Below are 27085 nucleotides of genomic sequence, written 5' to 3' on the forward strand. Positions count from 1 at the left end.
TTAAATAAGTCCTAGTTGAGTTAGTATTTAATATTATTAAATTATATTTTTTAAATATTCATAAAAACAATAATGGAATAAAATATTTAGTTAATAAATACAAATACTATTAACCTTTTTTTTTTTTTTTTTAAACATAAATTATTTGGAATTTCAGTAAATAATTGAATGAAAATGTCATGGAATACAGTACATAATTAGTTCATAAAAAATATTTTTAAATGTATTTTGCAATGTAATTAATGGACTTTAATTGATGCTTTAATTAGTTCATATTAAAATTAAGTTGCTTTTATTATGGCACCCCCAACAAACCTCCAAAAAAGTGAAAGGCCGTCACACAAAAACAAAGATATTAATTAACACATTGTATTTTTAAAAATACCAAAAATCAGTTATACCATAAATCAATCATAAATTACATAATAAAAAAAAAGTAATCATTTCACAATTTATTAAAAAAAAAAAAATTCACCTCTTTAAATTCAGTGAAAAAAAAATCAAATGTCTGATAATATGTGTAATATAGGAAATAGTATGTATGTTTTGTATTTTGTTTTTTATACAGGAAGTGAACTTTGACGCTTTGTCAGCTAAATGAAGGAAGCAAACCAGAAAGCGAACTTGCGTTGAATGCTTTTATTGTGAAAAGATGAGCTAGAAAACAGTTCTTCTGCTGTCCCTCTTAATTTGTTTCTTCACCTTCAGCAGGAAATCTTGCAAAGTAGCGTAGAAGCGTCCTCCACATAAAAAAAACAAAAAAAAACAAAAGCAACGGCGCTCATGCGGCGCGGAAGCGGCAGCAGCGGCGCAGGACCTTCTTGAAAAATCGTCGGAACTCGCCGTTGAAGGCCGTGTAGATGACGGGATTGAGCGCGCTGTTGACGTAACCCAACCACGTGGCCACGCTCATGGCCGCCGGCGGGATGTCGCATGCCCGGCAGCGGGCGCGCACGATGTGCAGCACGAAGAACGGCGTCCAGCACAGCAAGAACACGCCTGCGACCACAACCGACAGGGAAAAAGAGGTCAGTCGGGACGCGTGCAAATGAGGTCACCAGGTCGCGTCGCTACGTGGCGTCAAGCGTCTACGGAGGACCAAAACTGACAACATTCAAAATAAATAAATGACGAAAAGTGAAAATAAAAACGGATATAAAAAAATAGAATTCGAAAATTATTTCCCAAAAAATAAATATAAATGGAAATAAAAAGAGCAATATATAAATAAATACATTTTGATTTAATTTCTGAATGATATTTTTTATATCAGTTTTTATTTTCATTTTTACCCATTTATTTATTTTATTTATTTATGTATTTAGCCATTTACTTATTTATTTTTTTGGTGCTCTTTTTATTTCGATTTATATATTTTTGGGGGATAGAATTTTAAAATTATATATTTTTTATATCCATTTTTATTTTCACTTTTAGTCATTTATTTATTAATTTACTCATTTATTTATTTTGAATTTTGGCAATTTTGGGCCATACTACCAAGTTGAAATGTTATTCAAATGAGGGGGCGGTCCTAAGCGCATCTTGGGTTGGACTTGGTGTTGCAAACTGCCTGTCATTGGTTGAGTGGGGAACTCGGCAAAAAAGGAATATAATTTAATAAAAAAATTATTTCATTTATTTATTTGGAATTTTGGCAGTTTTGGGCCTCCATAGCTTTCGACACAAAATTTGGTCATTTGTTCCATTCCTGCTCCCAAAAAAATGTCACGTTTTTAATATGTCACTGTTCTAAACATGACATTCTGATTAATATCTCATTTGTGGAATATGAGTTAGGCAGCAAAATCCAGGCATTTTTATCCATCTCAGGGGGGGCGGCCATTTTGTCGTTTGCTGTCCACTGAAGATGACATCACAGTGGCTCAGGTCTCTGGCAACAACCAATCGCAGCTAAGCTTCAGAAAACAGGTGAGCTGTGATTGGTCGTTGCTTGACCGCCTGAGCAACTATGATGTCATCTTCAGTCCGACAGCAAGTGGCAAGATGGCCCCGCCCCCGAGATGGATAAAATTAATAACATAAATTGTAAGTGTAACATGAAATACTGTTGAAAAAAATAAAAAATAAATTGACTGAACTCAAAACTTCAACTCAATTTTACATTGGCCAATTCAACAAAAAAATGTTTTGCTGTTGTGAGAATTGGCTTTCACAATACGACATTCAAAGGCGGAATATTGCCGCTTTGGCTTCGTACCCTCGATGTGTGTTTGGGAATCATTTCACACCGACCCCCCCCCCCCCCCCCCCCCCCCCCCCCCCCCATCGGATCAGATTTTACGGGCTAATTGGCTTTTCAGGATTAAGGCGCCGCGGGATTAGCCGCTGTGTGCTAAAGGGACGCACTTCTAAGCATTAGCGCCGCGCTAGCCGCTATTAATAGGCGCAATTTTTCCCGCTGACTTTGTTCCGTCGCTTCAACACGCAACGGCGGAACGACGCGGACGAGGTACTGCGTGAAAGGGGCTTTAACACACAAACGCCATCTTGCTTATCTTACGGCTCTGAAACTACCTGGAAAATTTGTATTCATAAACAACACAGGATCACAACATTCGACTTTGTCTGACAGTACAGACAGTGTGAAAGGGGCAAACGATATATCTCGCCTTTGTTACGTTTCTGATGCTACACAAAAAATTCTGTAGTGTCAAATTGAGTTAAAAATCTAATAACACTCAAACTGAGTAATTAACACAAGAAAAAAAAAGAATAAAAATAACACTGTGGTTAAAAGTAACAACAAAACTGCGAGAAATTAACAACAAAAAAATGAAAGGAAGTAACACTTTTAAGTGTTAAGAAATAACACTGAAAATGTGAAAGAAAAAAAAAAGACACTGATATGTGAAAGTAGTACTTGAAAGTAGGGCAGCTCCTTTATGGAAAAAAAATAATAATAATCACGATTATTTTGGCAATAAATGAAATCACAATTATTCAGATGATTATTTTTTGGTACAAAACAAGAAAACGTTTCAGCATTTAAAAATATTAGGACCAATTTAAAAAAAATAGAAACATTATAATTATGAATATGTATGTTCCTTTTGGACCAAACATAATTTATAATATATATTTTTATATAAGTATCTACAATTTTATTTATTTTTTTGGTACAAAAAAGAAGAAAACGTCTAAGCATTTATAATATTAGGACCAATTGAAAAAATAGAAACAATATAATTATGTAAGTTGCTTTTGGACCAAACACAATTTCTAATCTACATTTTATTTATATATACATACAGAGTATAAGAGATCAACCAGGGCCATGTTGAAACAAGCTGATTTCCCCATAGTTCTAAGCAGATTTGTGAATAATGATGAAACTTTGCTATTGTCTTATGCTAACTGCTGCAAAACGGAACCAGATAAAAATGTAATTTTTTTCTGATGAAAGAAGAGACTTTAATCTTTCTTTTGGTAGTTTCCATGTTTTTATAGCAATAGAAGACAATATTCTGTGGGCCTTGCAAAATCAGTCCAAATCCTGGGAGTGAATGAGTTAAGCTTGAGAAGTTCCTTAGTGTTACTTTAAATTGACACTTCTGATTTTACAAAGTACCCAAACCGCCGTCATTTTTTTTTTTAGTATCGGCGCTTACCTACGACCACGGGCAGCACCTTCATGGCCTTCCTCTCGCGGGTGTTGATCTTGGCCGTGCTCTTGCGTCGGGGTTGCGGGTTGAACTTCACGTCGGCGAAGCTGACGCGTCCCGTCGGCGGCATTTGGGCGGCGGCGGCGGCGGCGGGTCGCTCGGCCGGCTCCCTTTCGATGACGGGTGGCAAAAGCGGCGGCAGCGAGGAGGCGTTGGCGGCGGCGGCGGCCGCCTCGTTGGCCTGGCGCATCTTGCGGCAGGCCTGGATGCGGCGTTCATTTCGTCAACAAAAACAAAATCATTTCGTCGACATATTTTTCGCCGGACTAAAACTAGACTAGACTAGACTAAAACCCTCATTAGCTCATTAGCTCCCAAAAACGTATAAATACGTCATATTTTAAGTGTTTTATGTGTCCCAAAGACGGATTTATGCGTTTTTTGTTGTTGTTGTTTATTATGCCAGAGCATAGAGAAGGCTTTGATGCAGTCTCTCTACTGCAGAAAATGATTGAGTGGCAGCAGAGTATAAGAGATCAACCAGGTCATATTAACTCATTCACTCGCCGCCATTTTCACATTTCGCAATCCCGTTCGCTCCCGGGCTGTTTTACTGGATTTTGACTGATTTTGCAAGGCCCACAGAATATTGTGTTCTATTGCTATAAAAGCATAAAAAGCAAAAGAAAGATGAAAGTCTCTTCTTTCATCAGGAAAAAAAAAAAAAGTATGTTTCTATCTGTTTCCGTTTTGCAGCAATTAGCATTAGAAGAGAGCTAAGTTTCATCAGTTTTCACAAATCTATTCAAAATTGTAAGTAATTTAGCTTTTTTTTCTACATGGCCCTGGTTGATCTCCTTTGCTCTGCTGCCACCTGCTGGCCGTTTGTGTAATAACTACCATTTCTGCAACCGTTCTTTGCAGTTGAGAGGCTGCATCAAAGCCTTCTGTATGCTCTAGCATAAAAAACAAAACGTATAAATACGTCTTTGGGACACTTAGAACATTAAAAAAAACGTATTTATACGTTATTGGGAGTAAATGAGTTCAAACAAGCTGATTTCCCCACAGTTCTAAGCAGAATTGTGAAAAACGATGAAATGTAAGCTATGTTCTATTGCTAATTGCTAAAAAAAAACTGAGAGGAAATTGGAAAATGGCGGCCACCTGGATGCTGCTGCGCAGCTTGGCCTTGCGCGCCTCCTCCCAGCGGCGCAGGCCGCGGAACATGCCGCAGTAGAGCAGCAGCATGACGGGGCACGGGATGAAGAAGGAGCAGACGGACGAGTACAGCACGTAGTCGGCGTTCTCCAGCTTGCACTCGCCGGGGCGCCGGCCCGACACCTGGTTGACGCCCAGCATGACGGGCGAGGCCACCGCCAGGGCCAGCACCCACGTGGCCGACAGCAGGACGGCCTGGCGCAGGTCCACGTGCTTGCGGTTGTAGTTGAGCGGGATCAGCACCGCGATGAACCTGACCCAAAAACAAACAAACAAACAAACAAAAACGTCACCGTTGGTTTTCGTCCACCGAGTCGTCTACATTGACATAGCTTTAACTCGTTTGCGGCCAAAGACGTGTAAACACGTTCTATTTTTAACATTGCCATGGTGCCAAACACGGATATATACGTTTTTTGTTTTTTATGATAAAGCATACAGAAGGCTTTGATCACTGATCTGAATATATCACTGGGTCGCCATTTTTTTCATTTTACTTATTATTATTATTATTTTATTTGAGTGAGGTGTTTATTTTTATTTTTTTTACTTTTATTTTAGGAGACACTTTTTTTTGTTTTACTATAAGCAGCCATCTATTTTTGTTTTATTTTGGGGTCTGTTTTTACTTTTTATTTCATTTGAGGGATATGTTTGTTTTTTTTGTATTATGAGAAGGGCTTTTTTTTTAGGAATTTTTTTATTTTCAAACTTTTATTTTAGGGATATGTTTATTTATCTTAAAATGTTGCATTGAGCAAATTCCACAATTGTACTTTTTTTTTTTCTACAATGGCGCTTAGCCTCTTTTTTTTTTTTTTTTTTTTTTGCACTTGGATAGAAGCAGTTATAACACCACAACCTCAATGCTATTTTCATGAACTCGTCTATGGCATTTCCCATTATGTGTTAGCAATAAGCTAAGTGGATGTTTTAAAAATGTGTAATTCTAAAAAAATGTGTTTTACGTTCAGTTTGACAGCAAACTCGTAAGTCAAAGCAAAAAAAATAATAATGAGCCGAACGACGGCTCGCTTGTGGGGTCACTCGCGTCCGAGCCAGGGTTATTATAGTTTTGGAATTTTTCATTTTAGTTAGTTTTGATTTCGTTTTGAGTTTTTTTTTTTTTTTTACTTTAGTTTTAATTAGTTTTAAGGGTGGTTCTGCTACTTTTTTAAATTAGTTTTAGTTATTTAATAAATGCTTTTTTTTTTTTTTTGGGTTAGTTTCAGTATTAGTTTTAGTTTTTTTTTTAAATGTGTATTACTTGTGCGCAATATTTAAAAAATAAATAAATAAATAATACCATGGGAGAGACATCATCTTTTGGTGCTTTTCTATTGGCTGGTGCTCGATGACGTCACTTCCGAGCGACACACTTTCAAACGTCCTTATTCCGGTTAATATCAAAATAAATCCACTTATAATTTTATTTAAAATCATCCCCAAAGGCTCATGCATGAAATTAATATGCCATTTTTGCTACAATTATAGTTCGTTTTCGTTAATTTTGTAAATATAAAATGTAGTTACAGTTTTCGTTTTTTTTTTAAAAAGCATTTTCGTTTTTATTTTATTTCGTTCACAAAATTGTTTTTTTGAATATTATTATTTTTTTGTTCGTTTCAGTTGAACTGAAAATAAGCTTGGCCCGAGCGTACCTGTCGACGCTGATGGCGCACAGGTTGAAGATGGAGGCGGTGCACAACATGACGTCCATGCTCATCAGGCCGTCGCACACGCCCGTGCTCAGCGTCCACACGCCGTCCTGGAACTGCAACACGCACGCACGCACGCACGCACGCACGCACGCACGGTGAGTCGGCAACACGCATGCCAATGAATTGGCCACTACATTAGGTACACCCGCAAAAAAAAAAAAAAAGCTTACACGGACGGGACAAAACGTTGACTTGAGTCATTTGGATGTAAATAAAGAAAACATCAATGACATTTGCTGCGAAACTTCTTTCCCCTGTCAGTGACCTCAAAATTTTGCTCAATGACGTCAACAATTAGCGCCATAAACACGAAATGGAAATCGTGACTTGAAATTAAATTACACCGTAAAGACGAGTCCGTCTGCTGGAAGGCTTTGATTTGAATCATCCACAAAATAATTGAGCAGCAGAGATGCGGACACTAAAAAAAAGTCAATCTTGTTACGTTTAGCAACTTTATATTAGCTTGCAACAAATTGATAGAAATAAAAGTGTGCATCGAAAATGTATTGATTTTTTTTTTTTTTCATCAACTTTTGTTCCTTTGCTTAAAGTTGCTATGAATGGAACAACAAACTACCAGATTGCAAATTTGCCTAAATTAATTGTCTCGTAAGGAGTGGTTAACTTCTTAACTTTTACACTTCAAATGAGACTTCAACCACTTCCTGTACGATTAAATAAAACTTTTATGATGTGGCAGGAAGAAGAAAAAAATTCCACATTTTACAGGTCTTTTTTTTTTTTTTTTTTTTTTTTTTAATGTTTTTATATTTGAAAATATTAAAGTAATGGCAAGAAATAAAATTACAAAAACAAAAGTAAAAATCTGAATAAAGCTAAAACATAGATTTGTTAAATTTAATGAAAATTTAAACGCAATTCTCAGGATTTTTCTTTTAATTAAACAAGTAATAACCTAAAATAAAAAATAAAAATATCTTTAAGACAGAATTTGGCTGGAAATATTTCAATTTTCAATTGTAAAAAAAATGGGTATTAATTAAATAATAACGAACAGACTTTGGAGGTAATTTTGGTAAAATTATGGAATATTGTAATAAAATACAAAAAAAAAATATTTTGGGTGGAAATTTAAAAAAGCTTTTAAAAAGTCTAAAAACGAATATATTAAGAGTTGAGGCTGTAAAATTACATAAACAATAATTAATTATATTATAAAATATAATAGTAATTTGTATTATTGTAATTGAATAAAGGTAAAAGATATCTTTTTTTTTTTAATTCAATGAAAATTTTAAGTAAAATTTTCAGGATTTTTGTTTTAATCTTCAACACAATAAATAACAAAAAATAAAAATAAGAGAATTTTTGGCTGGAAATATTTCAATTGTACAAAAATGTGCATCAAATAATTAAGAAAAGAATATGGAAGTAAGTAATTTGGTAAAATTATCCATCCATCCATCTTCTTGGCCGCTTATTCCTCGCAAGGGTCGCGGGGGGTGCTGGAGCCTATCACAGCCGGCTTCGGGCAGTAGGCGGGGAACACCCTGAATTGGTTGCCAGCCAATCGCATGGCACACAGACACGAACAATTCGGAGCGCCCAATTAACCTGCCATGCATGTCTTTGGACTGTTATTATGAGTTATTTATTTATTATTATTTATTTCATTTATTTATTTATATTATTATTCTTATTTTCTGATTAGTTTTATCGTGGATTTAGAACCTGCCCATTATATCAATAATCGTCATATCGTGAGATAATCGTTATCGTGAGCCTTGTATCGCATATCGTATCGTGAGGTACCCAAAGGTTCTCAACAGTAGTTGGCGCTATATGCCGTCCCTAAAAATGAATCTTGCCTGTCAAAACCCCCCCCAAAAAAGTCAATTCTGCCGTGAGTGACGTCACCTCAGAGTAGACGAAGAGGGGCAGCACGAGCACGGCCAGCAGCAGGTCGGCCACCGCCAGGCTGACGATGAAGTAGTTGGTGGTGGTCTTGAGGGCTTTCTCGGTCAGCACGCTGACGCACACCAGCGCGTTGCCGCCCACGATCACCGCGATCAGCAGCACGCCCAGCACCAGGGCCGCCACGTTGTGCCCCCGCGCCGACGGAGACGGAGACGGAGACGGAGAGGGCGACCAATCCCCGGGGGTGCAGGGGGCGGCGGGGTCATCTGTCATCTCCATCCTCGCCACCTCCGCCGCGCGACCCCACCACCGTCGCGGGCTCTCATGAAGGATGCAGGCGCCGGACCGCCATATGCCCACAAAGCCGGCTTAACTTGATGACTAGAACCGAAAGAAAAATGTCCTTAAAGAGCCACCCGTGTTGTTGAAAAGGAACATTGTGGCTGGGAAAAAAAACAAAACAACAAAAAGTTGACGAAAACCTCCGGAAGTCCCCCCCGTTCGATGGAAGTTGTGCTCCGCTCGGATGTCAGCCGTCCTGCCTGGAGGCCACCGGGGGCCGAATTAAGACCATTTAAAGCCGCTTAAAAAGAGCCGCGCTTCACCGCCGTGTCCTTCCAAGACCTTCCGCACGCACGCATGCGCACTCTGAGCGCGTAATACTCACCAGCTCTTGTCGCATAACTTATAGCTCATTTCCAAACATGAATTTATTCGTAGGCAACATAAACAAACTGTACATTTCATTTAGTACACTCTTAGAACTACTGCGTTAAAATGAAATAACCCTTGACCTACCTTTCGAGGTTTTGTATAACCCCCTTTTTTTTGTACATAATGGGGTAGATGCCACGGACTTCCGGCTTCCGGGTTTCTACACATCAGCGCCGTTTACGACCACTGCTGGCCACTCGCACCCCTCAGCCTTCAGTCGACCCAACTCCACGGTGGAGGCGGGACTTCCGGGTTTTCACCCATCAGGTTTGATTCCGGTTCCGGTTTGCGACGCGTAGGCCGCCGTCCCAATATTTGCGCTTTCCAACTTTGTGCCCCTCGATTGCGCGTTGAATATCGCTTTGTCTTGAAACTTAATTTAAAAAGAGCAACAGTGCCACCCGGTGGACATTTATTTTTGTGCGTGTCGAGCCTCGTGATTGCGACAGGTGCGCACCTGTTAGGAGGAAACGTTTGGATGGAAAACTTTGGTTCAACGCATCTGCTTAATTCTTTATGATAAATCAAAGTATCCTGCAGTTATAAATCATTTATGACAGGAATTTTATGTAAATGTTGAATTCGTGCACAACCAACACAATTATTTCACATATTTGCGCCTGTCGTTTTCATTCTATATTATTTCTGCTTTAAACAGAATACAAATCAGAAATCAAACATTGTGCTTTATTATATCAGAGCAACATAACCCAATTAATATAAAGCAACTAGAATGAATTAGCTTTCAACGATTCATAAACGGCTTTAAAAATATTTTTTCATGTAAGGATATTTGTTTTGGCATAACAGTAATATTTTTTGTGAGCATTACATCAACTTTTTTCGGGTAATTTTAAAACTATAAAATACATAAAACATGACAAAGTTGTAAAATGATTTAGACTTTATTGCACCGTAAAGCATCGTAACAAAAAAAACAAAACAAAAAACAGCACTGTCCCTTTAAAAGTCACGACGACCACGTGACATCACCCAGCAGGAAGTGAGGTCTGAGCAGTTCCAGGATGGGTCCGCGGGGGGCGCCGGCGAGGCAGTGGGCCTCGTCGGCGTCGAGGCCGCGCGAGCGGAGGGTCGCCAGGGCGTCGCCGAACTTCTGCCGCCCGCCGCGCGCCGTCACCACCGAAACGCTGAGCGGACTGTCCAGGACGCCGAAACGTCCCCGCATGGCGCCCAGCCGCGACCAGAAGCGCTGGGGGGAGGGGGCGGTCCCAAAATGGGGCGAATGTTAGCGGGCTAGCATGTTCCAAAAGGGGGCTAATGTTAGCGGGCTAGCATGTTCCAAAAGGGGGCTAATGTTAGCGGGCTAGCATGTTTCAAAAGGGGGCTAATGTTAGCGGGCTAGCATGTTCCAAAAGGGGGCTAATGTTAGCGGGCTAGCATGTTTCAAAAGGGGGCTAATGTTAGCGGGCTAGCATGTTCCAAAAGGGGGCTAATGTTAGCGGGCTAGCATGTTCCAAAAAGGGGCTAATGTTAGCGGGCTAGCATGTTTCAAAAGGGGGCTAATGTTAGCGGGCTAGCATGTTCCAAAAGGGGGCTAATGTTAGCGGGCTAGCATGTTTCAAAAGGGGGCTAATGTTAGCGGGCTAGCATGTTCCAAAAGGGGACTAATGTTAGCGGGCTAGCATGTTCCAAAAGGGGGCTAATGTTAGCGGGCTAGCATGTTTCAAAAGGGGGCTAATGTTAGCGGGCTAGCATGTTTCAAAAGGGGGCTAATGTTAGCGGGCTAGCATGTTCCAAAAGGGGCTAATGTTAGCAGGCTAGCATGTAGCCTCAGAGGTGGACAAATTACGCATTTATTTTTGCTTCTTTTTCCACTCCAATTGATTTACGTACATTGACTAACCTATCTTCAAACCAAATAATGATAAATTAAAACATAACCTAAACAATTACCTAAAGGTAAAGAAAAAGAAAAAAAGGTGGCACAGATTAAACTTTTGATTGAATGAATCACTTCACGTACCACTAGAGGGAGCCCACGTACCACATTTTGAGAATCACAGTTGATACACCTTTGGATTTATCTTATTAAATAATTGGTTAACTGTTTCATTGTAAATACAATATTAAAAATATGAACATTACATACACCATAAATTTAATTTTTTTTAGAACTATTGTACCTGCGCTGCTGGGATGGAATTGGCGGGTGCGGTGTTGATGATGTCATCGGCGTACAGCAAAACTCTGAGTTGCTCCGACGGACTCGACCAAGATTGGCGGCCCAACAGCGCCGACAGGACGCCTGCGAGACCAATCGAATTGTTTTTTGTGTTACATGGTTTTTTTTTGTTTTTTTTAGCATAGTGTGTTTTTGTGTTTGAATATGCATTTAACTTTAACTTTTTTTTTTTTTTTTAACCTTTCATATTCAAGGTATTATAACTTATTTGTATTTTCCCAATAGTTAAGAGCAAGTTTAAATTAAAATAAATACATAATAAATAGTATATCTGATATAGATAATAAAGTGTATCATAAATAAATAAATAAAATAAAATTAATAAAAAATAAAATGAATAACTCAATAAAATAATATAAAATACATAAAAAATAGTGTATCATAAATAAATAAATAAATAAAAAATACAAAAATTAATAACTAAATAATATAATAAAATAGTGTACCATAAATAAAAAATAAAATAAATAAAATGAATACCTAAAAAAATAATAAAATAGTGTATCATAAATGAATAAAATAAAAAATAATATAATAAATAAATTACATAAAAAATATTGTATGATAAGTAAATAAAATAAAAATGAATAACTAAATAAAATAATATAATAAAATAGCGTATCACAAATAAATAAACTAAATAAAATAATAGAATAAAATAGCATATCATAAATAAATAAATAAAATAATATAATAACATAAATAAAAACAGATCTGGGAATGCTTTCAGCATTCCCACAATAATAAATAGTGTATCATAATTCTATAAGTGTAGGAAGTAGAAATACACTTGTTAAGACATCTTTGGCGGGTTGACTTATTTAAAAAAAAAATTAATGTTAAAAGTGGTATTGGCAGATCATTTTGTTTATATTTGCCTCATTTTATTCCAGGCCTGTTTTTTTGCAGCCTTGTACTTTTGGAGTGGAGTGGGCGTGGCGTGTGTGTGTGTGTGTGTGTGTCCTCTGGCGCCACCATCAGGACAACAAACCTCTTTGCGATGCCAGCGTCACTTCCTCGGGCTCCGTGGACAAGAAGAGGTGCACTTGATTTGCAAGCAAACTCTCCACAAAGTCCTCCCGGCCCGAAAAGCAGAAGCGGCTCACTTCCAGACCTGCCGTTGCAGCGGCAAGTCAACAACAACAACAATCGTCGCCATCATTGGCATCGTTTTTCTCATACCGTAATGTTTGGTGCTGCTGACGACGCGAGCGCTTTGCCGCCGCCGCCGCTCGTCGGTGGTGACGAGGAGCACGTCGAAAAGCAACGACTCGGCGGGATTCGCTGCCACCAGCCGCCGATTCACGCTCTGCAGCGCCTAAAAAATACAAAATGACAACCTTCCTCAATTCTTTTGCTTTTTTTGTTTTGTTTTGCAGCCTGGAAACTTTGCTTGGATCTTCTTGCACCTGCATCAGCGGGAAGGCCACGCCCACACCATGCACGTCATCACCGTCGTCGCCGGCATCCTCCAACACGGCCGAACAGGAGATGGCCACCACCAGCGCTTGCTCGGCGTCTTTCTGCAAAAACATATTCATGTCATTTTTAATAATAATATAAATAAACTTTTAAAAGCACGAGGGATTAAAAAAAAATGTTAGCACCAAGCATAGAATAAAGCCTTTTTTTTTTTTAAATAGATATTTATACAAGATTTATTTTTGTTTTTATTTTGGGGGGCGGGGGCATAATTGATCATTTATTAGCAGTTTATTATTTTTTTCTGGCAAAAAAAGTGGGTGGATGACCACTATTTTAGAAAGGTGGTAATATTTGTTACAACTTGTATTAACAGTTATAACAAGAACAAAGGACAGGACGCTTTATTTAAACTTATGAGTGGATACAAATGTATCTACATTAAATATTTTGTAACTTTAAGAATTCGGACGTGCGTTTATGTTTGACTATAATAGAAATAAGCTATGAGTATTTTTTGTATTGACGTCATTATCAATGTAAAACGGCGACAATTTTTTTTTTATAATTGCATGGGTAATGGTGTCTGATTTGACTATGAAATGTGATTTATTGTAAAGATAAAGTAAAAAATAAAAATAAAAAAAGCAGTTTTTTTCCCTAAGTGTAGTTTGGTCACATGATGTTTTTGTTGCTTTCTTTACCTGCTTCACGTCAACGTTCGCGATGGTGGAGGCCATCTCCGCTTCCCTGCTGACTCTTTGCCGGCGAAGGCAAGTTAAAAATACATGAAAATGGAAAAAGTTGTCACCCACTCACTTTTTTTTGGCACCAAAGTTGGACATAAAATTAGAAAACTGTCGGAAAAGTTCACTTCCGCCTTTTTCTTTCTTTCTTTCTTACCACATCGTTGTCTTCTTCCTCGTGATTGGTGGATGACAATCGCGTTACGTATTCATTACCGCCGCCTATTGGCCGACAATAAAAACAACCTTACTGTTTGAAAATACTCCAAAAGTATTTTTAAATTCATTACTCATCAATCATATCATTCTAGGTTATCAGAGTAAAAAATAAAAAATAAAGAAAAAAAAGTGCGCTACTGAAGAAGTTACGTGATGACGTCACCCCACATTGAAAAGTGTAGCCACGCCTACGCGCTGGCGTGATGGTTGACAACTCAACTAGTCAAACGGGAGTTTGTTTTTTTTGCTCTCCGTCGCTCAACGTCTTCCACAAACTGATTGACCGCCTCGGACCAAAAGAAGTGCCGGCAACGAGAGCTTGTGGAGCCTCGTCGGAGCGCCGCCGCGGAGGTTTTAAAAGCAAGTTTGGTTCGCAGGGGGACAACTTTGTTTGCTCTCCAGACAAACATTCTTCAGTTTCAGGTGTGTCCAAACTGAGCGAGCTCGAACGTGATTGGCTGTCATGTCACCTTTCAGCGGCCACAATATTAGGCACTGCCAAACAGTGTTCACAATTAAAACGTGGGCAAAAAAAAAAAAAAAAAAAAGTCCACGTTTTGATTGGGAACACTCTGAGGGAGTTAATAGTCAAGTTTGTTATTGGGCAACTGACGGGTCAAAATATTAGGAACAGCTACCGCAACAACAAATGTTGACACGTCAATCAAAACTAAGCATGTGTGCCTATTATTTTTGGCCTTATAGACGGTACTGGAGTCATAACTTGAGGCGGGACCGACACTTTTATGTAAAGGCAATGCTGTAAATACCGGGACCGTTTCTCCCGCCCTGTTGCGGTGAACACAATCGCAGTCGTCTGGCAACTATTTTTAGACGCTCCACGACATCAGGTGCCTGAATGCTGTGAAAGCACACAGACAGTTGCGCTTTTAAGAAAATGGATGGATGGACGTATATTAGCTGGTAAAATTTCACGATGGGCTTTAAACATTATTTTGAGACGTTTAAACTCCATCCATTCATTCAATTTTAACGTTTTTATCTGTATAAATAATGGATTCGTGTGGTCTCTGCATCCGCAGCCGCAAACGACACAAATTGCGCGTTTCCGTAAAAGAAAGATGGAATCTGTGTAGGTTTTGCCAACACACCCTAGGTCAGGTATGGAACAATCAATGAATTAGAGAACAATAACAAAGCATTCTTGTTCAATGTTTCTTTGTGTACAACTGTGATACCTTAGATTTAACATATATGTGATTTCCATGTTAAATGTTCATCAATAATAATAATACCTAAAAACTTTATTTCATGACTCCTTTCTATTGCTGTACCTTGCACAGTGATAAAATCATAAATCTGGTTTTGCTAATGTTTATAGACAGTCTGTTGGCATTAAACCACTTCACCATTTTCTGAAACTCTTTCTCGATTACTTGCAATATATTATATATTAGGGGTGTAAAAAAATTTTTTATTTGGCAATATATCGCGATATCACAGCAACCAATTCTCGAATCGATTCATTAGGTGGCCGAATCGATTTTTTTAAATATCCATTTTTGATGGAAAAATATTCAACAAAATGTCTTACTTATGGTTCACATCTTAAGCATGCAAAAATGTCTTATTAATGGAACGTTAAGCCTTAATATTTTATTATTATTTATAAATACAGTGGCTCACAATTATAAGGCGGAAGTTTCAGATCAATAATACATTTTCATGCAAATCTTACAGTGTGCAAGTTTATTGATTAGTATTTTCTAAATTTGACTTAAAAAAAAATCGCAACAATCGACTTATAAATTCGTATCGGGATTAATCGGTATCGAATCGAATCGGGACCTATGAATCGTGATACGAATCGAATCGTGAGGTACTAGGCAATTCACACCCCTATTTATATATTTTTTCCCAACATAAAATAAAAAAAGTGCAAAAATGCATGATGAATGGATATAAGAAGAGGATCGAGAATAGAACCCTGTGGAACCCCTCACAGCAAAACCTCACATTTCTCTTCAAAACTTGATCACTGAGCTCGGTTAAACGTTTTTGTCCTGTCCTCTGCAGCTTACCCCCGTCGGTGGCGTCCACAAGGCTCGACCATGCGTCGGCGACTGGACCGGATCCGGAATTGGAGCCACAGGCGGGAGGATGTGGTGGATCTGTCGGAGTCGCCCAACACGTCGGACGCCGAATGCAGCGAGGAGGTGATGAATGAATCAACACACACAACTAACGCACAGCGCTATGCTAATGTTCGGAATGTGTCAAGGGACCTGAGAGTAAACCCTGTGGCACCTCGCTGAAGTAGGACTATGAAAATCATTTATTTTCATTCTTAAAAAAAACAAAACATTTCCAATTAGTTTTTATTGAATTTTTGAAATTCCAATTTATTTTTTTATTTTTTTTTATTTGAACAAAACCATCCCAGTATATATATTTTTTTCGCCATCAGAAGTGCACAAAATAATTAATAAAAATAAATAAAATGGTTTGTTTGGCAATATGTTTACCGCTGGATGATTTTGTTGCTTTGTAGCCCCTAAAATAATAATAATAATAATAATAATAATAATAATAATAATAATAATAATAATAGTAATAGCAAAATAAAATTGCCAATAATGAAAACCATGATCATTTTCTCTCTTTACCGATCAGCTGAAAATTATGTGATCGGAACTCGGTTTCCGGTCATGTGATCAGGATCAGGACAGCCCTAAAAAAACAAACAAAAAAAAAAACGTATAAATACGTCTTTGGGACACTTAAAACATTGAAAATAAATTATAGATAATAGAATATTTATACTTTTGGGAGCAAATGAGTTAAAGAGGAGCTACAATTAAATTAAAACATTTCATTCATTTTTAAGGTACTTGTTTTTTTCAAGTGATTTTTTTTTTTTTTTTTTTTTTTTTTTTTTTACTATCCAAAAACTACAAATTGTAGCTTAGGCATTTTCTATGTTTCAGATTAAAATGAAACAGAATACTATTTGTCAAAAAAAAAAAAAAAAAAAATCCCCCAAAAAAAGCTCATTTGTTATTTTTTTGGGGGTAGCAGTGTGATGCTAATAATTGTATTATTTAATTTTTGTTTTCGTATGATTTAACATATCCTTCTCTGTTGATTCATTCAGATTATTCCAGGATCACTTTCTGCATCTCAAGATGAATCCAAATTGGATTTCAACGAGGTGAAAGGTCATCTGGAGATCACTTTGTTAGAGAAACATTTCTTGCGTGAGTCGAGCAGATCGTTGTTTTGTTTGGATGTTTTTATTTTTTTTGGTCTTGTGACATGTGATCGCATCACCTTCCCAGAGGAGGAGCTGAGGAAACTCCGGGAGGAAGAAACCGACGTGGAAGCGCTTCGACAGGAGCTGGAGCGGGAACGCTGCCGGAACATGGAACTGGAACAAAAGCTCAATGACATCATCAATGCCAGGTCGGGTCCCACCGATTGCACGTGTGCGTCTCTCTCTCTCATAAAAATGACCCTAAAATGGCCGTTTCAAACCGAAATGTCAGACTTGTTGTCTATTTGTGGCCATGACCTCTAGATAGAGGAGAGGAACTGACTGATACAATTCACTCCTGCACTCTGAAGAATCCTCTCCTCACCCTCTCTTTTGATTTCCATGGGTGTTCTGACCTTAACTCATTCACTCCCAAAGGCGTATTTATACGTTTTTTAGGTTTTTGTTTGCTAGAGTTTTTGTATGAAGTCTTTGATGCAGTTTCTGACCTGAATTGGAAGCTTAAAGTGATGGTAGTTGTTAGAAAAAAAATAAAAATGAATGAAACAGATGAAGCACACTTTTTTTTTCTTTTTTTTTGTAATAGCTACTATCACTTTAAGCGACCACTTCAGGTCAGAAACTGCATCAAAGCCGTCATACAAAAACTCTAGCAAACAAAAACCTAAAAAACGTATAAATACGTCTTTGGGAGTGAATGAGTTAATCATGGAAATGCAAAACACAGTGTACTTGTTTGCGTATGTGTGTGTGCGTGATTTCTGAGTACTTGCGGTCAAGTTTGCAATCATTTCTTAATCGGAAAACGGGCGACCTCAGCAGACTGGCTCGAACCATTCTGCTGCGTCAGATGTTCTGGTTCTTGTGCCTCTTGAGTTAGACCCACAAAAAAAAGATGAGATAACATATAGCTAGGCTATGTGAGTGCGAGTATGGAGGGGAGCAAAGCATTCTTCATTGCAGCAAATGTATGATAACTTTTATATTTACAATTATTCCTACAGGTACAATTATCCCAAGAAATGACTCTAAAATGGCCACTTCAAAGCCAAAATGGCAGACTTCCTGTATATTTATGGTCATATTTTCTCAAGACTTTTTTTTTTTTTTTTTGTGGGTCTACTCATGACAGACACGCCTACCAAATTTCATGTTGCCATGTGAAACTAGCAACATTTTCAGAAACATTCTAAGGTACAATTATCCCAAAAAATTATTCTAAAATGGCAACTTGAAGCCCAAAATGGCTGACTTCCTGTATATTTATGGTCATATTTTCGCAAGACTTTTTTTTTTTTTTTTTTGTGGGTCTACTCATGACAGACACGCCTACCAAATTTCATGTTGCCATGTGAAACTAGCAACATTTTCAGAAACATTCTAAGGTACAATTATCCCAAAAAATTATTCTAAAATGGCAACTTGAAGCCCAAAATGGCTGACTTCCTGTATATTTATGGTCATATTTTCGCAAGACTTTTTTTTTTTTTTTTTTGTGGGTCTACTCATGACAGACACGCCTACCAAATTTCATGTTGCCATGTGAAACTAGCAACATTTTCAGAAACATTCTAAGGTACAATTATCCCAAGAAATTATTCTAAAATGGCAACTTGAAGCCCAAAATGGCTGACTTCCTGTATATTTTTGGTCATATTTTCAAGATACTTTTTTTGTGGGTCTACTCATGACAGACACGCCTACCAAATTTCATGTTGCCATGTGAAACTAGCTTCAGGAGCTACATTTTCAAAAACATTCTAGAGTAAAATTAGCCCAAGAAATTGCTCTAAAATGGCCACTTCGAACCCAAAATGGCAGACTTCCTGTATATTTATGGTCATGTTTTCAAGAGACACACGTTTACCCAATTTCATGTTGCTAAGTGAAACTAGCTTCAGTAGCTCTATCTTCAAAAACATTCTAGGGTACAATTATCCCAAGAAATGACTCAAAAATGGCAATTTGAAACCCAAAATGGCAGAGTTTCTGTATATTTTTGGTCATATTTTCAAGAGACTTTTTTGTGGGTCTACTCGTGACAGACACGCCTACCAAATTTCATGTTGCTATGTGAAACTAGCTTCAGTAGCTGTATCTTCAAAAACATTCTTGGGTACAATTATCCCAAGAAATGACTCTAAAATGGCCACTTGAAACCCAAAATGGCTGACTTCCTATATATTTATGCAGGGCTGTTTCTTTTTCGGTTGTTGCTTCAGGTCTTTCTGGTGCACTGCTGTTGATATAGCGCCTCCATAGTGGCGAAACACTGCAACTGCGGGTAAAATATGGTGGCGAGCAAATTAGGTGGAGGTGGCCGCCTCTGAATTTTGTACACAGGAAAAACCCTGCTGTATATTTATGGTTAGATTTTTTATACACTTTTTTTTTTTTTTTTGTGAGGTCTACTCATCATAGGCGTGCCTACCAAATTTCTTGTTGCTATGTGAAACTAGCATTTTGAAAATAATTGTATAGGCGACAATGGATTCAAAGAAATGACTAAAATGGCCGCTTCAAACTCTAATGGTAGACTTCCTGTGTTCTTACCTAAATTTCATCACGTTACTTCTTTAACACATTCATTGCCAGACCAGCAAAAAATGCATCATTAGCATCGTCTTTTTCCGTCAATGGCAGTGAATGAGTTAAACTACTTTTGGGGTCTGAACTTTTGTTTACCCGCCACTTTGGACAGACCTGAAGAGTCGTCGTCGTCGTCGGTCACGCCAAAAGTCCCGCCCCCTCATGACATCACCACTTCCGGAAAGGAGGACGCTTACAGCCGCTTCCAGAGATTTCTGTTGAAGTACTTGGGCGTGGACTTTGATGACTTCCACCTGCAGCCGCGGGAGGAGGCGCCCGAGCCGGACGAGCCGCTCAGCGCCAGGAGGTGATTCCCGCCCGTTCTCAGAAAAACAAAACAAAAAAACAAGTCTTTCGTACCTCGCGTTCGTATGTTGTTGTAAATGTCCGTTTCTCTCCCTCCGCAGGCTGACGGAAAACATGAGGCGGGCCAGTGAGTCACTTTTACTTTTCATGCTAACTTTCTGCCCAAGTGTTGCAAACAACAAACGCGAGCAAATCTTCATTAAGGTTCTGACTTAAGAAAATAATTATCATCAACAAAAAACATCATCATGGCAGCCATTTTCAACGAAAGAGTTCCAGTGTTGACGTTTACCTTTTGAAGCATTTTGTCTGATCGTTCATCAGGACCCGCAGAATATTGTGATGAGTGAAAAAAAAAAAAAAGTAATCCGCTTCTTAAGCGAGTGTTATTGTTTTGTTTTTTTTAAACAGAGAGAGGACTGAGGCCCATCACCAGCTTCATGCGGGACCTCTCGGCTTTGTCCAGCTGGTATTCCGTCTACACCACGGCCATCGCTTTCACTGTGAGGCTAAATGCTAACTGGATGCTAATTGCTAACAACTGTATCTAGATAACCACTAGCTACCAAAAATGGGATGTAAACAATCATCTTGGAGCTACATGCTAGCTGGATGCTAAATGCTAACTATCTAGATAACCACTAGCTACCCAACATTAGTTGCTAAATAAGTAATGGGATGTAAACAAGCATCTTGAAGCTACATGCTAGCTGGATGCTAAATGCTAACTATCTAGATAACCACTAGCTACCCAACATTAGTTGCTAAATAAGTAATGGGATGTAAACAAGCATCTTGAAGCTACATGCTAGCTGGATGCTAAATGCTAACTATCTAGATAACCACGAGCTACCCAACACTAGTTGCTCATAAGTAATACTACGTAGCCTATTACGTATTGGATGTAAACTAATATCTTGAAGCTACATGCTGCCTGGATGCTAAACGCTAACTGTCTAGATAACCCCTTACTGTCCAATTCTAAGTGTTAAATAAGTCATACTAGTCTCTGTACATTGGAGACCATCTTCCGGAGGCTAGATGCTAACTGGATGCTGTCTGGACAACACTTGTTGCTAAAAGGCCAATGCTATGCATGAGGCTAGCTAGCGGGTAAAGGCTAACTCCTGTGTACTAGTGTAGCTTCTCGATGCTAACAGTTGAATGCTATCTGTCTAGATAACGGCCAACTACGTGACCAAAGTGGATAAACGAAAGACGCCGTTGGCTAGAGACTAGTTTCTAGAGGCTACATGCTAAATGCTAACTGTTAGCTGTGCGTGTGTGTGTGTCTATTGTTGGCAGATTTACATGTACGCTACGTGGCGCGGCTGGACCATCTCCATGTTCCTCTTCCTGGCCGTCCTGCGCCTCTCTTTGAACTACCTCATTGCCAGGTGAGCCCCGCCCACCCTGGTCCTGTCAGCCAATCACAAAAAGGCAATGAAACACGAACTGCGTCGTGACCGTGTTCCCTTTACGCGCCGCCGCTCAGAGGCTGGAGGATCCAGTGGAGCATTGTTCCGGAAGTCTCGGAACCTGTGGTGAGTAAGAGCGTGGATTTGAATGTTTTAATCATATATTTATGTTGTAAAGATTATCTGATTGTGTACGAGTACAGATGATTGACAGGTTGCCGGTATGTTCCCCTCCCTCCTCCGTTTTTTGCCAGGAGCCTCCCAGAGAAGACCTGACTGTGTCGGAGAAGTTCCAGCTGGTCCTGCACGTGGCCCAGAGAGCTCAGGTGACCTCATTTGGGTGCCGCTGTTTTGGTCGGCAAGCGGAGTTCAACACGTTTGACGCCGTTCTCTCCCCCCCCGACAGAATATCTTCGGCAAGATGGCCGACATCCTGGAGAAGATCAAGAAGTACGATTCCGCTTGCGTCGCTCGGTCAACCGGACGCGCTCAAATTCGCGTAATTGCGCGTGTTTTGTAGTCTCTTCATGTGGGTGGAGCCTCAGTTGACGAAGAAGCTGTACGTGGCTCTGTGGGTGTCCTTCATCGCCTCCTGCCTGCTGCCTTACAAGCTGCTGGGATTCATCGTTGGTATGATGTCGTTTCTGTCGTTTACAAATAGGAGTGTGACGATATATATCGATATCGCGAGTAATCGTGATATTTTGTCTCCCGATAGATTATCGATAGGCCTACGCAAGTATCGTGATTTTTGTAGTTAATATAGAGCCACTATAACGGCTCCATTGTTCATTATTTATTGTGCAATTACTTGGCGGGCCACTAGGGGGAGCGTCTCATAAGAGTGGCGGGGAAATGGTCGCAAGTCTTCAGGCGAAGAAGACTCATGACTTTATTTATTTCTTATTTTTTATTATTATTATATATATTATTTATTTTATTATTTTGTTTTAATATTTTATATATATTATATAAATTGATATGTTATGTATTTATATTATTTTTACTATAATATGAATTATTACTTTTTAAATTATTTTTTATTTGTGTTATTTATTAATTTTTTTATTATTATTTATTGATATGTATTTATTTTATTATTTATTTATATTATTATTATTATTATTTTATGATTAGTTTTATTGTAGATTATCATGGATTTATTACCTGACCAATATATTGATAATCGTGGTATCGTCATATTGTGAGATAATTGTGATAGTATCGTATCGTGAGGTAACCAGCGGTCCCACCCCTAATATACAGTCACTGAATCGACTCCATTTTTCATTGCTTATTGAGCAATTACTTGGTGGGCCACTAGGGGGAGTGCCTCACAAGAGTGGCTGGTAAATGGACGGAGTCTTCAGGCGAAGAAGACTCATGAACTTATTTTTATGTTATTTATTTATTATTTTGTATTATTTTTATTTATATTTTTATATATTATACGTACATATTTATATATTTTATGTATTTATATTATTTTTATTAATATGATGGATTATGACTTTTTTATTATTATTCTTTATTATTATTTATTATTTTTGTATTATTATTTAGTGACATTTATTTTATTATTCTTACTTAAATCATTATTATTTTCTGATGAGTTTTATCGTGGATTTATTACCTGACCGATATATCGATAATCGTGGTTTCGTCATATCGTGAGATAATCGTTATCGTGAGCCTCATATCGCATATCGTATTGTATCGTGAGGTAGCCAGATGTTCCCAACCCTATTTAGAAACGCGTGCGCACGCAACCGGAACGCCAACTATTTTATACACAACCATATATGGATATAGAAGAGGATCGAGAATAGAACCCTGTGGAACACCTCACAGCAAGTTTGACGCAATCCCCCTCAAAATTGCTCTCGTTCCCCTCAGGAGTTTTTGCGGGCGTCAAGTTCTTCATCATCAACTTCATCTTCAAGAGTTGCCCCAAACTGCGTCAGCGCTACGACACGGCGCACATCGTTTGGACCCGCCTGCCCACCGACGTCCAGATGAGGGAGCGGGCCAACGCCGCCGCGCCCGCCAAACGGGTCAGCTATCATGGAATATTCCGAAGGACACGCCCCCTCTCCCTCCCCACCTGTGTCAACATTACAGCCATAATTGTCATCATGAATTTTCTCTTGCGATACAAAATTATCATCATCCCTTTTTTGTACTTCAGGTTCCCGGCGGCGGCGGCGGCGACGTCGGCGGCGGAGGAGGAAGTCGCTCCTACAGCACCAAGCGAGGAACCTTCCGCGAAGTCTTCAACCTACCCGAGAGTGAGATCCCTCTCGCGGGTAACACCACTTGTTGTTGTTATGAATTTGACATTTATTTATTTATTTATTTATTTATTTTTTTAGTTTAAGTGTTCTTTTTTTTTCCTGCCATTTTTAACTCATTCACTGGCAGCCATTTTGAGTGAGGCTCCCGGCTGTTTTACTGGATTTTTGGACTGATTTTGCAATTTTTGATTTTGCAATTTTTCACATACAATTAGTACCTTTTAACTCATTTGCTCCCAATAACGTGTAAATACGTTTTTTGTATTAAGTGTCCCAAAGACGTATTTATACGTTCTTTTTGGGGGGTTTTTTCTGCTAGAGCATACAAAAGTAAGATGTGGCCTCTCAACTGCAAAGAACGGTTGCAGAAATGGTAGTTATTACACAAACGGCCAGCAGGTGGCGGCAGAGCAAATGAAATCAACCAGGGCCATGTAGAAAAAAAGCTCAATTACTTAGAATGTTAAATAATTTGTGAAAACTGATGAAACTTAGCTCTCTTCTAATGCTAATTGCTGCAAAACGGAAACCGATAGAAACATACTTTTTTTTTTTTTTTGCCTGATGAAAGAAGAGGCTTTAATCTTTCTTTTGATATTCTGTGGACCTTGCAAAATCGATCAAAATTCAGTAAAACAGGCGGGAGCGAACGGGAATGCGAAATGTGAAAATGGTGGCGATTGAATGAGTTAAAAACACATTTTGCAACTTGCTGTCGACAGAAAATGACATCACAAAGGGCTCAGGTAACCAATCACAGCTCAGCTGTTTTCTAGGTTTGGTCATGTGACATTCACAAGCTGAGCTGTGATTGGTTACCTGAGCCCTTTGTGATGTCATTTTCAGTTGACAGCAAGTTGCAAAAATGTGTTTTAAAAGGTACGAATTGTACATGAAAAATAATGAAAATATAAAATTTATTATAGGCAAAATATTTATGTTTGACTGGCAAAAATGGCGAAATAAGTCAAGTATCCCTTAAAAACTAGTTGAGTTGTTGCGTGCGTGCGTGCGTGCGTGCGTGCGTGTAGTGTGCGAGGGCGGTTGGCGCTGCTGCCTCATCAACCGCGACAAGAAGACCCCCGCCGACTACATCCGCAACGGCGTCCTCTACATCACCGACAAGTAAGACGGCCGTCCGTCCGTCCGTCCGTCCGACCGTCCGTCCGTCATGCTCGCCTCAACTTTCTTGTTGCCTTTTCCCACTCAGACGCCAGATTTATTTTATTTTAATTTTTTTTTTATGTGCTCCATATTGACGTTCTCGTCGTCAGCTACTTGTGCTTCGAGTGTTCGCGCTCGTCTTCGTCCAAGAGGGACAAAGTCATCAAACTGCTGGACATCATCGACATCCAGAAGGTGATTGATCGATCGATCGCTTTTTTTTTTCTTTTTTTTTTTAAATTATAATAAATACGTCTTGGTTCCCCCTCCGCAGTCCAAAGTGTTGTCCGTGTTACCCGGCCTCGGGATGGGCATCTCCATAGCGACGCCGCTCACGCAGAAGGTGAGAAATGCTCAAGTTGTCCAAACCCAAAAAAGTTTTTTTTACATTATTCAGTCGTGTCTTATTTCTTTTATTTAATTTTTTTCTCTCTCCATAAAATTGCTTATTTAGACTGTTTGAATTTATTTATCACATTGATTTAGTGTCATAGGACAAAATCATTTTAATTAGTGATTAAAAACGCAATCAAATTTAGAAAACTCACTTTTAAATAATTATCTTATTTATAGTCTAAATAGTAATAATTTCATTTAAAAGATAGATTATTGTAAATGTAATGTTAGAATTTTATTTAAATTGTTTTTAATATTTTTATTTTAATATAAGTATGCATGATAAATTAATACAATTATTTATTTGATATTTTAATTTTGTTGCAAAATAAAGTAGTAATAATAATAGATCACGATTTTATGTATTTTTATTTTATGAAATGACTATTTATTATTTCACTTTATTTTACCATATATCATAAAATATTGATGTAAATAACACCACAATGTAATTATTTTTTTTATTAATAATAATATATAGATTTTATGTATTTTTATTTTATGAAATGATTTTATTTATTATTTCACTTTATCTTATCGTATATCATAAAATATTTATGTAAATAACACCACAATGTAATTATTTTTATTAATTTATATTTATTTATTTTTTTATATATATTTTTTTATTTTGTTGTAAAATAATATGAAAAAGTAAAATAATTAAAATAATACTTAAAATGAAATGCATTTCTCATTGTTTCATTAAATTAATAGCTAATTATAATTCATGAAAATATTCATAAATGATGCAATTTATCAATGAGAATGAATGATTTCATAATTAGGATTATTGGTCCAGAGAATGAATGGATGAAAACATAAAATAAACTATTTTCCAGATATTACATGCATATCTTAAGGTTTTATTTTTTGAGTGATGGAAATATCAGGTTTAAAAAAAATAAAATAAAAAAATCAAATGTGAGCTGAAAATGATTTCTTTCTTTCTTTTTCATGTGGCTCAGCCGCTGGTGTTTGGAACGATGAACAATCGAGACGAAGTCTTTGACGCCATCACAGCACAGCGCAACCTGGTTGTCGCCATGGAGACGGCCGCCAGCCCGCAGACGTCGTCGTAGTGTAACGAACTTTTCCTCTTGACAAACGCGCTCAAATTTGCTGCTGAGTTACAATCAATCAATTAATGATTGGCAAATTGAAATGTAAAAAAAAAAAAATACTTCCAGTTTCTCCAGTTGACATTTAACAGGTCCAAATGACCCCAAACAATCAAAACGTTCACACGATCAAAGCGTCAGCCTGCTGGTTGTCGCTTTCATTGAAGATCCAACAGAAGGTAAAACAGTTTTTTTTTTTTTTTTTTTTTTTTTTTTTTTTTTAAATGACCTTTGCAATTCTTATCTCAACTTCATGTTTTTATTGCTACTTGTTTTGTTTACAAGCGGCTGTGCCTTCTTCGGGTTTTTATTATATTTTGTGGTTGTACATACGGTGTAAATTTTTTTTATATTTGTTGAAATCAGATGTAATATTTCTATTTTTTTTTCAAGTACATTGGAAATTTAGAACACTTGTCTGTCTTCTGTTTTTTTTTTTGTGTGCTGTTGTAGTACTTCCACCATGTTGGTGTCAGTAGAGAATACGTCTGTTTATGTTTATTTTTAATGTAATATTTTTTTTATATTTAGCAGAAATCTGCTCAGGTTTAATTACCAACAGGTCTGTCATTTCATATTTGTACAAAACTGTGATTAATTAGCGTTTAACTAGGCTTAGCGTGACCTTGGAGTTAGTTTCAGGATGATTCCGGTGTTGCTTTAGTTACCAAACGAAAAAAAAAAAAATGTTTTCAGACATGACATACATCATCCACTTTTGATTATGTATTTGCACATAATCCATAACTGTGAACCACGAGCCACTAGTTAGCCTCACTATTATTGTAGCAGTCTTTGGAGTTTTCCAA

General features: G+C 37.9%; 3 protein-coding genes and 1 long non-coding RNA gene across 6 annotated transcripts; 2 read left to right on the plus strand and 2 right to left on the minus strand.

The window, feature by feature from the left end:
* Positions 1 to 128: 128 nt before the first annotated feature.
* Positions 129 to 11693, plus strand: LOC144016520 (uncharacterized). Its single transcript, XR_013282937.1, has 3 exons — positions 129 to 1028; positions 6477 to 6663; positions 9296 to 11693. It is a non-coding gene; the product is annotated as an uncharacterized LOC144016520 (long non-coding RNA).
* On the minus strand, positions 625 to 9527 carry LOC144016518 (D(4) dopamine receptor-like). Of its 2 annotated transcripts, XM_077517737.1 has the most exons (6): positions 8932 to 9527; positions 8450 to 8830; positions 6509 to 6621; positions 4794 to 5100; positions 3633 to 3888; positions 625 to 999 (listed from the first exon to the last, which is right to left on the minus strand). In XM_077517737.1, exons 2-6 carry the CDS (start codon positions 8726 to 8728, stop codon positions 782 to 784), a joined length of 1173 nt encoding a protein of 390 aa, XP_077373863.1. In that variant the 5' UTR covers positions 8729 to 8830; positions 8932 to 9527; the 3' UTR covers positions 625 to 781. The 2 variants fall into 2 exon arrangements, with proteins under 2 accessions (XP_077373863.1, XP_077373862.1); XM_077517736.1 differs by having other exon boundaries at positions 8450 to 9527.
* LOC144016519 (cytosolic 5'-nucleotidase 1A) lies at positions 10050 to 14165 on the minus strand. 2 transcript variants are annotated; one of them, XM_077517740.1, is made up of 8 exons: positions 13974 to 14165; positions 13692 to 13756; positions 13493 to 13547; positions 12776 to 12889; positions 12549 to 12684; positions 12358 to 12480; positions 11308 to 11429; positions 10050 to 10373 (listed from the first exon to the last, which is right to left on the minus strand). In XM_077517740.1, the coding sequence occupies exons 3-8, from the start codon at positions 13526 to 13528 to the stop codon at positions 10134 to 10136; spliced, it is 771 nt and encodes a 256-aa protein (XP_077373866.1). In that variant the 5' UTR covers positions 13529 to 13547; positions 13692 to 13756; positions 13974 to 14165; the 3' UTR covers positions 10050 to 10133. The 2 variants fall into 2 exon arrangements, with proteins under 2 accessions (XP_077373866.1, XP_077373865.1); XM_077517739.1 differs by lacking the exons at positions 13692 to 13756; positions 13974 to 14165 and having other exon boundaries at positions 13493 to 13681.
* On the plus strand, positions 13936 to 26689 carry LOC144016515 (GRAM domain-containing protein 4-like). The gene is made up of 18 exons (XM_077517734.1): positions 13936 to 14176; positions 15791 to 15930; positions 16869 to 16971; positions 17053 to 17176; positions 19690 to 19884; positions 19985 to 20010; positions 20295 to 20386; positions 21189 to 21280; positions 21379 to 21427; positions 21556 to 21627; positions 21708 to 21751; positions 21822 to 21931; positions 23198 to 23355; positions 23490 to 23607; positions 24627 to 24720; positions 24870 to 24954; positions 25034 to 25102; positions 26124 to 26689. The coding sequence occupies exons 1-18, from the start codon at positions 13957 to 13959 to the stop codon at positions 26235 to 26237; spliced, it is 1905 nt and encodes a 634-aa protein (XP_077373860.1). The 5' UTR covers positions 13936 to 13956; the 3' UTR covers positions 26238 to 26689.
* Positions 26690 to 27085: the final 396 nt, after the last annotated feature.

This window comes from Festucalex cinctus, chromosome 3, assembly GCF_051991245.1.
Source record: "Festucalex cinctus isolate MCC-2025b chromosome 3, RoL_Fcin_1.0, whole genome shotgun sequence".
Taxonomy (NCBI): Eukaryota; Metazoa; Chordata; class Actinopteri; order Syngnathiformes; family Syngnathidae; genus Festucalex; species Festucalex cinctus.

Excerpts from the sequence above, each read along its gene's own strand:
- LOC144016515 (XM_077517734.1), top strand. The coding sequence starts at position 13,957 with ATGGTTGACAACTCAACTAGTCAAACGGGAGTTTGTTTTTTTTGCTCT. Across the intron at positions 16,972-17,052 it reads GTTAGAGAAACATTTCTTGC|AGGAGGAGCTGAGGAAACTC; the intron begins GTGAGTCGAGCA and ends TCACCTTCCCAG. Across the intron at positions 20,011-20,294 it reads GGAAAACATGAGGCGGGCCA|AGAGAGGACTGAGGCCCATC; the intron begins GTGAGTCACTTT and ends TTTTTTAAACAG.
- LOC144016518 (XM_077517737.1), bottom strand. The coding sequence starts at position 8,728 with ATGGAGATGACAGATGACCCCGCCGCCCCCTGCACCCCCGGGGATTGG. Across the intron at positions 6,622-8,449 it reads CCCTCTTCGTCTACTCTGAG|TTCCAGGACGGCGTGTGGAC; the intron begins GTGACGTCACTC and ends TGCGTGTTGCAG. Across the intron at positions 3,889-4,793 it reads AGCTGCGCAGCAGCATCCAG|GCCTGCCGCAAGATGCGCCA; the intron begins GTGGCCGCCATT and ends CGCCGCATCCAG.
- LOC144016519 (XM_077517740.1), bottom strand. The coding sequence starts at position 13,528 with ATGGCCTCCACCATCGCGAACGTTGACGTGAAGCAG. Across the intron at positions 12,890-13,492 it reads CGAACGTTGACGTGAAGCAG|AAAGACGCCGAGCAAGCGCT; the intron begins GTAAAGAAAGCA and ends ATGTTTTTGCAG. Across the intron at positions 12,481-12,548 it reads CAGCAGCACCAAACATTACG|GTCTGGAAGTGAGCCGCTTC; the intron begins GTATGAGAAAAA and ends CTGCAACGGCAG.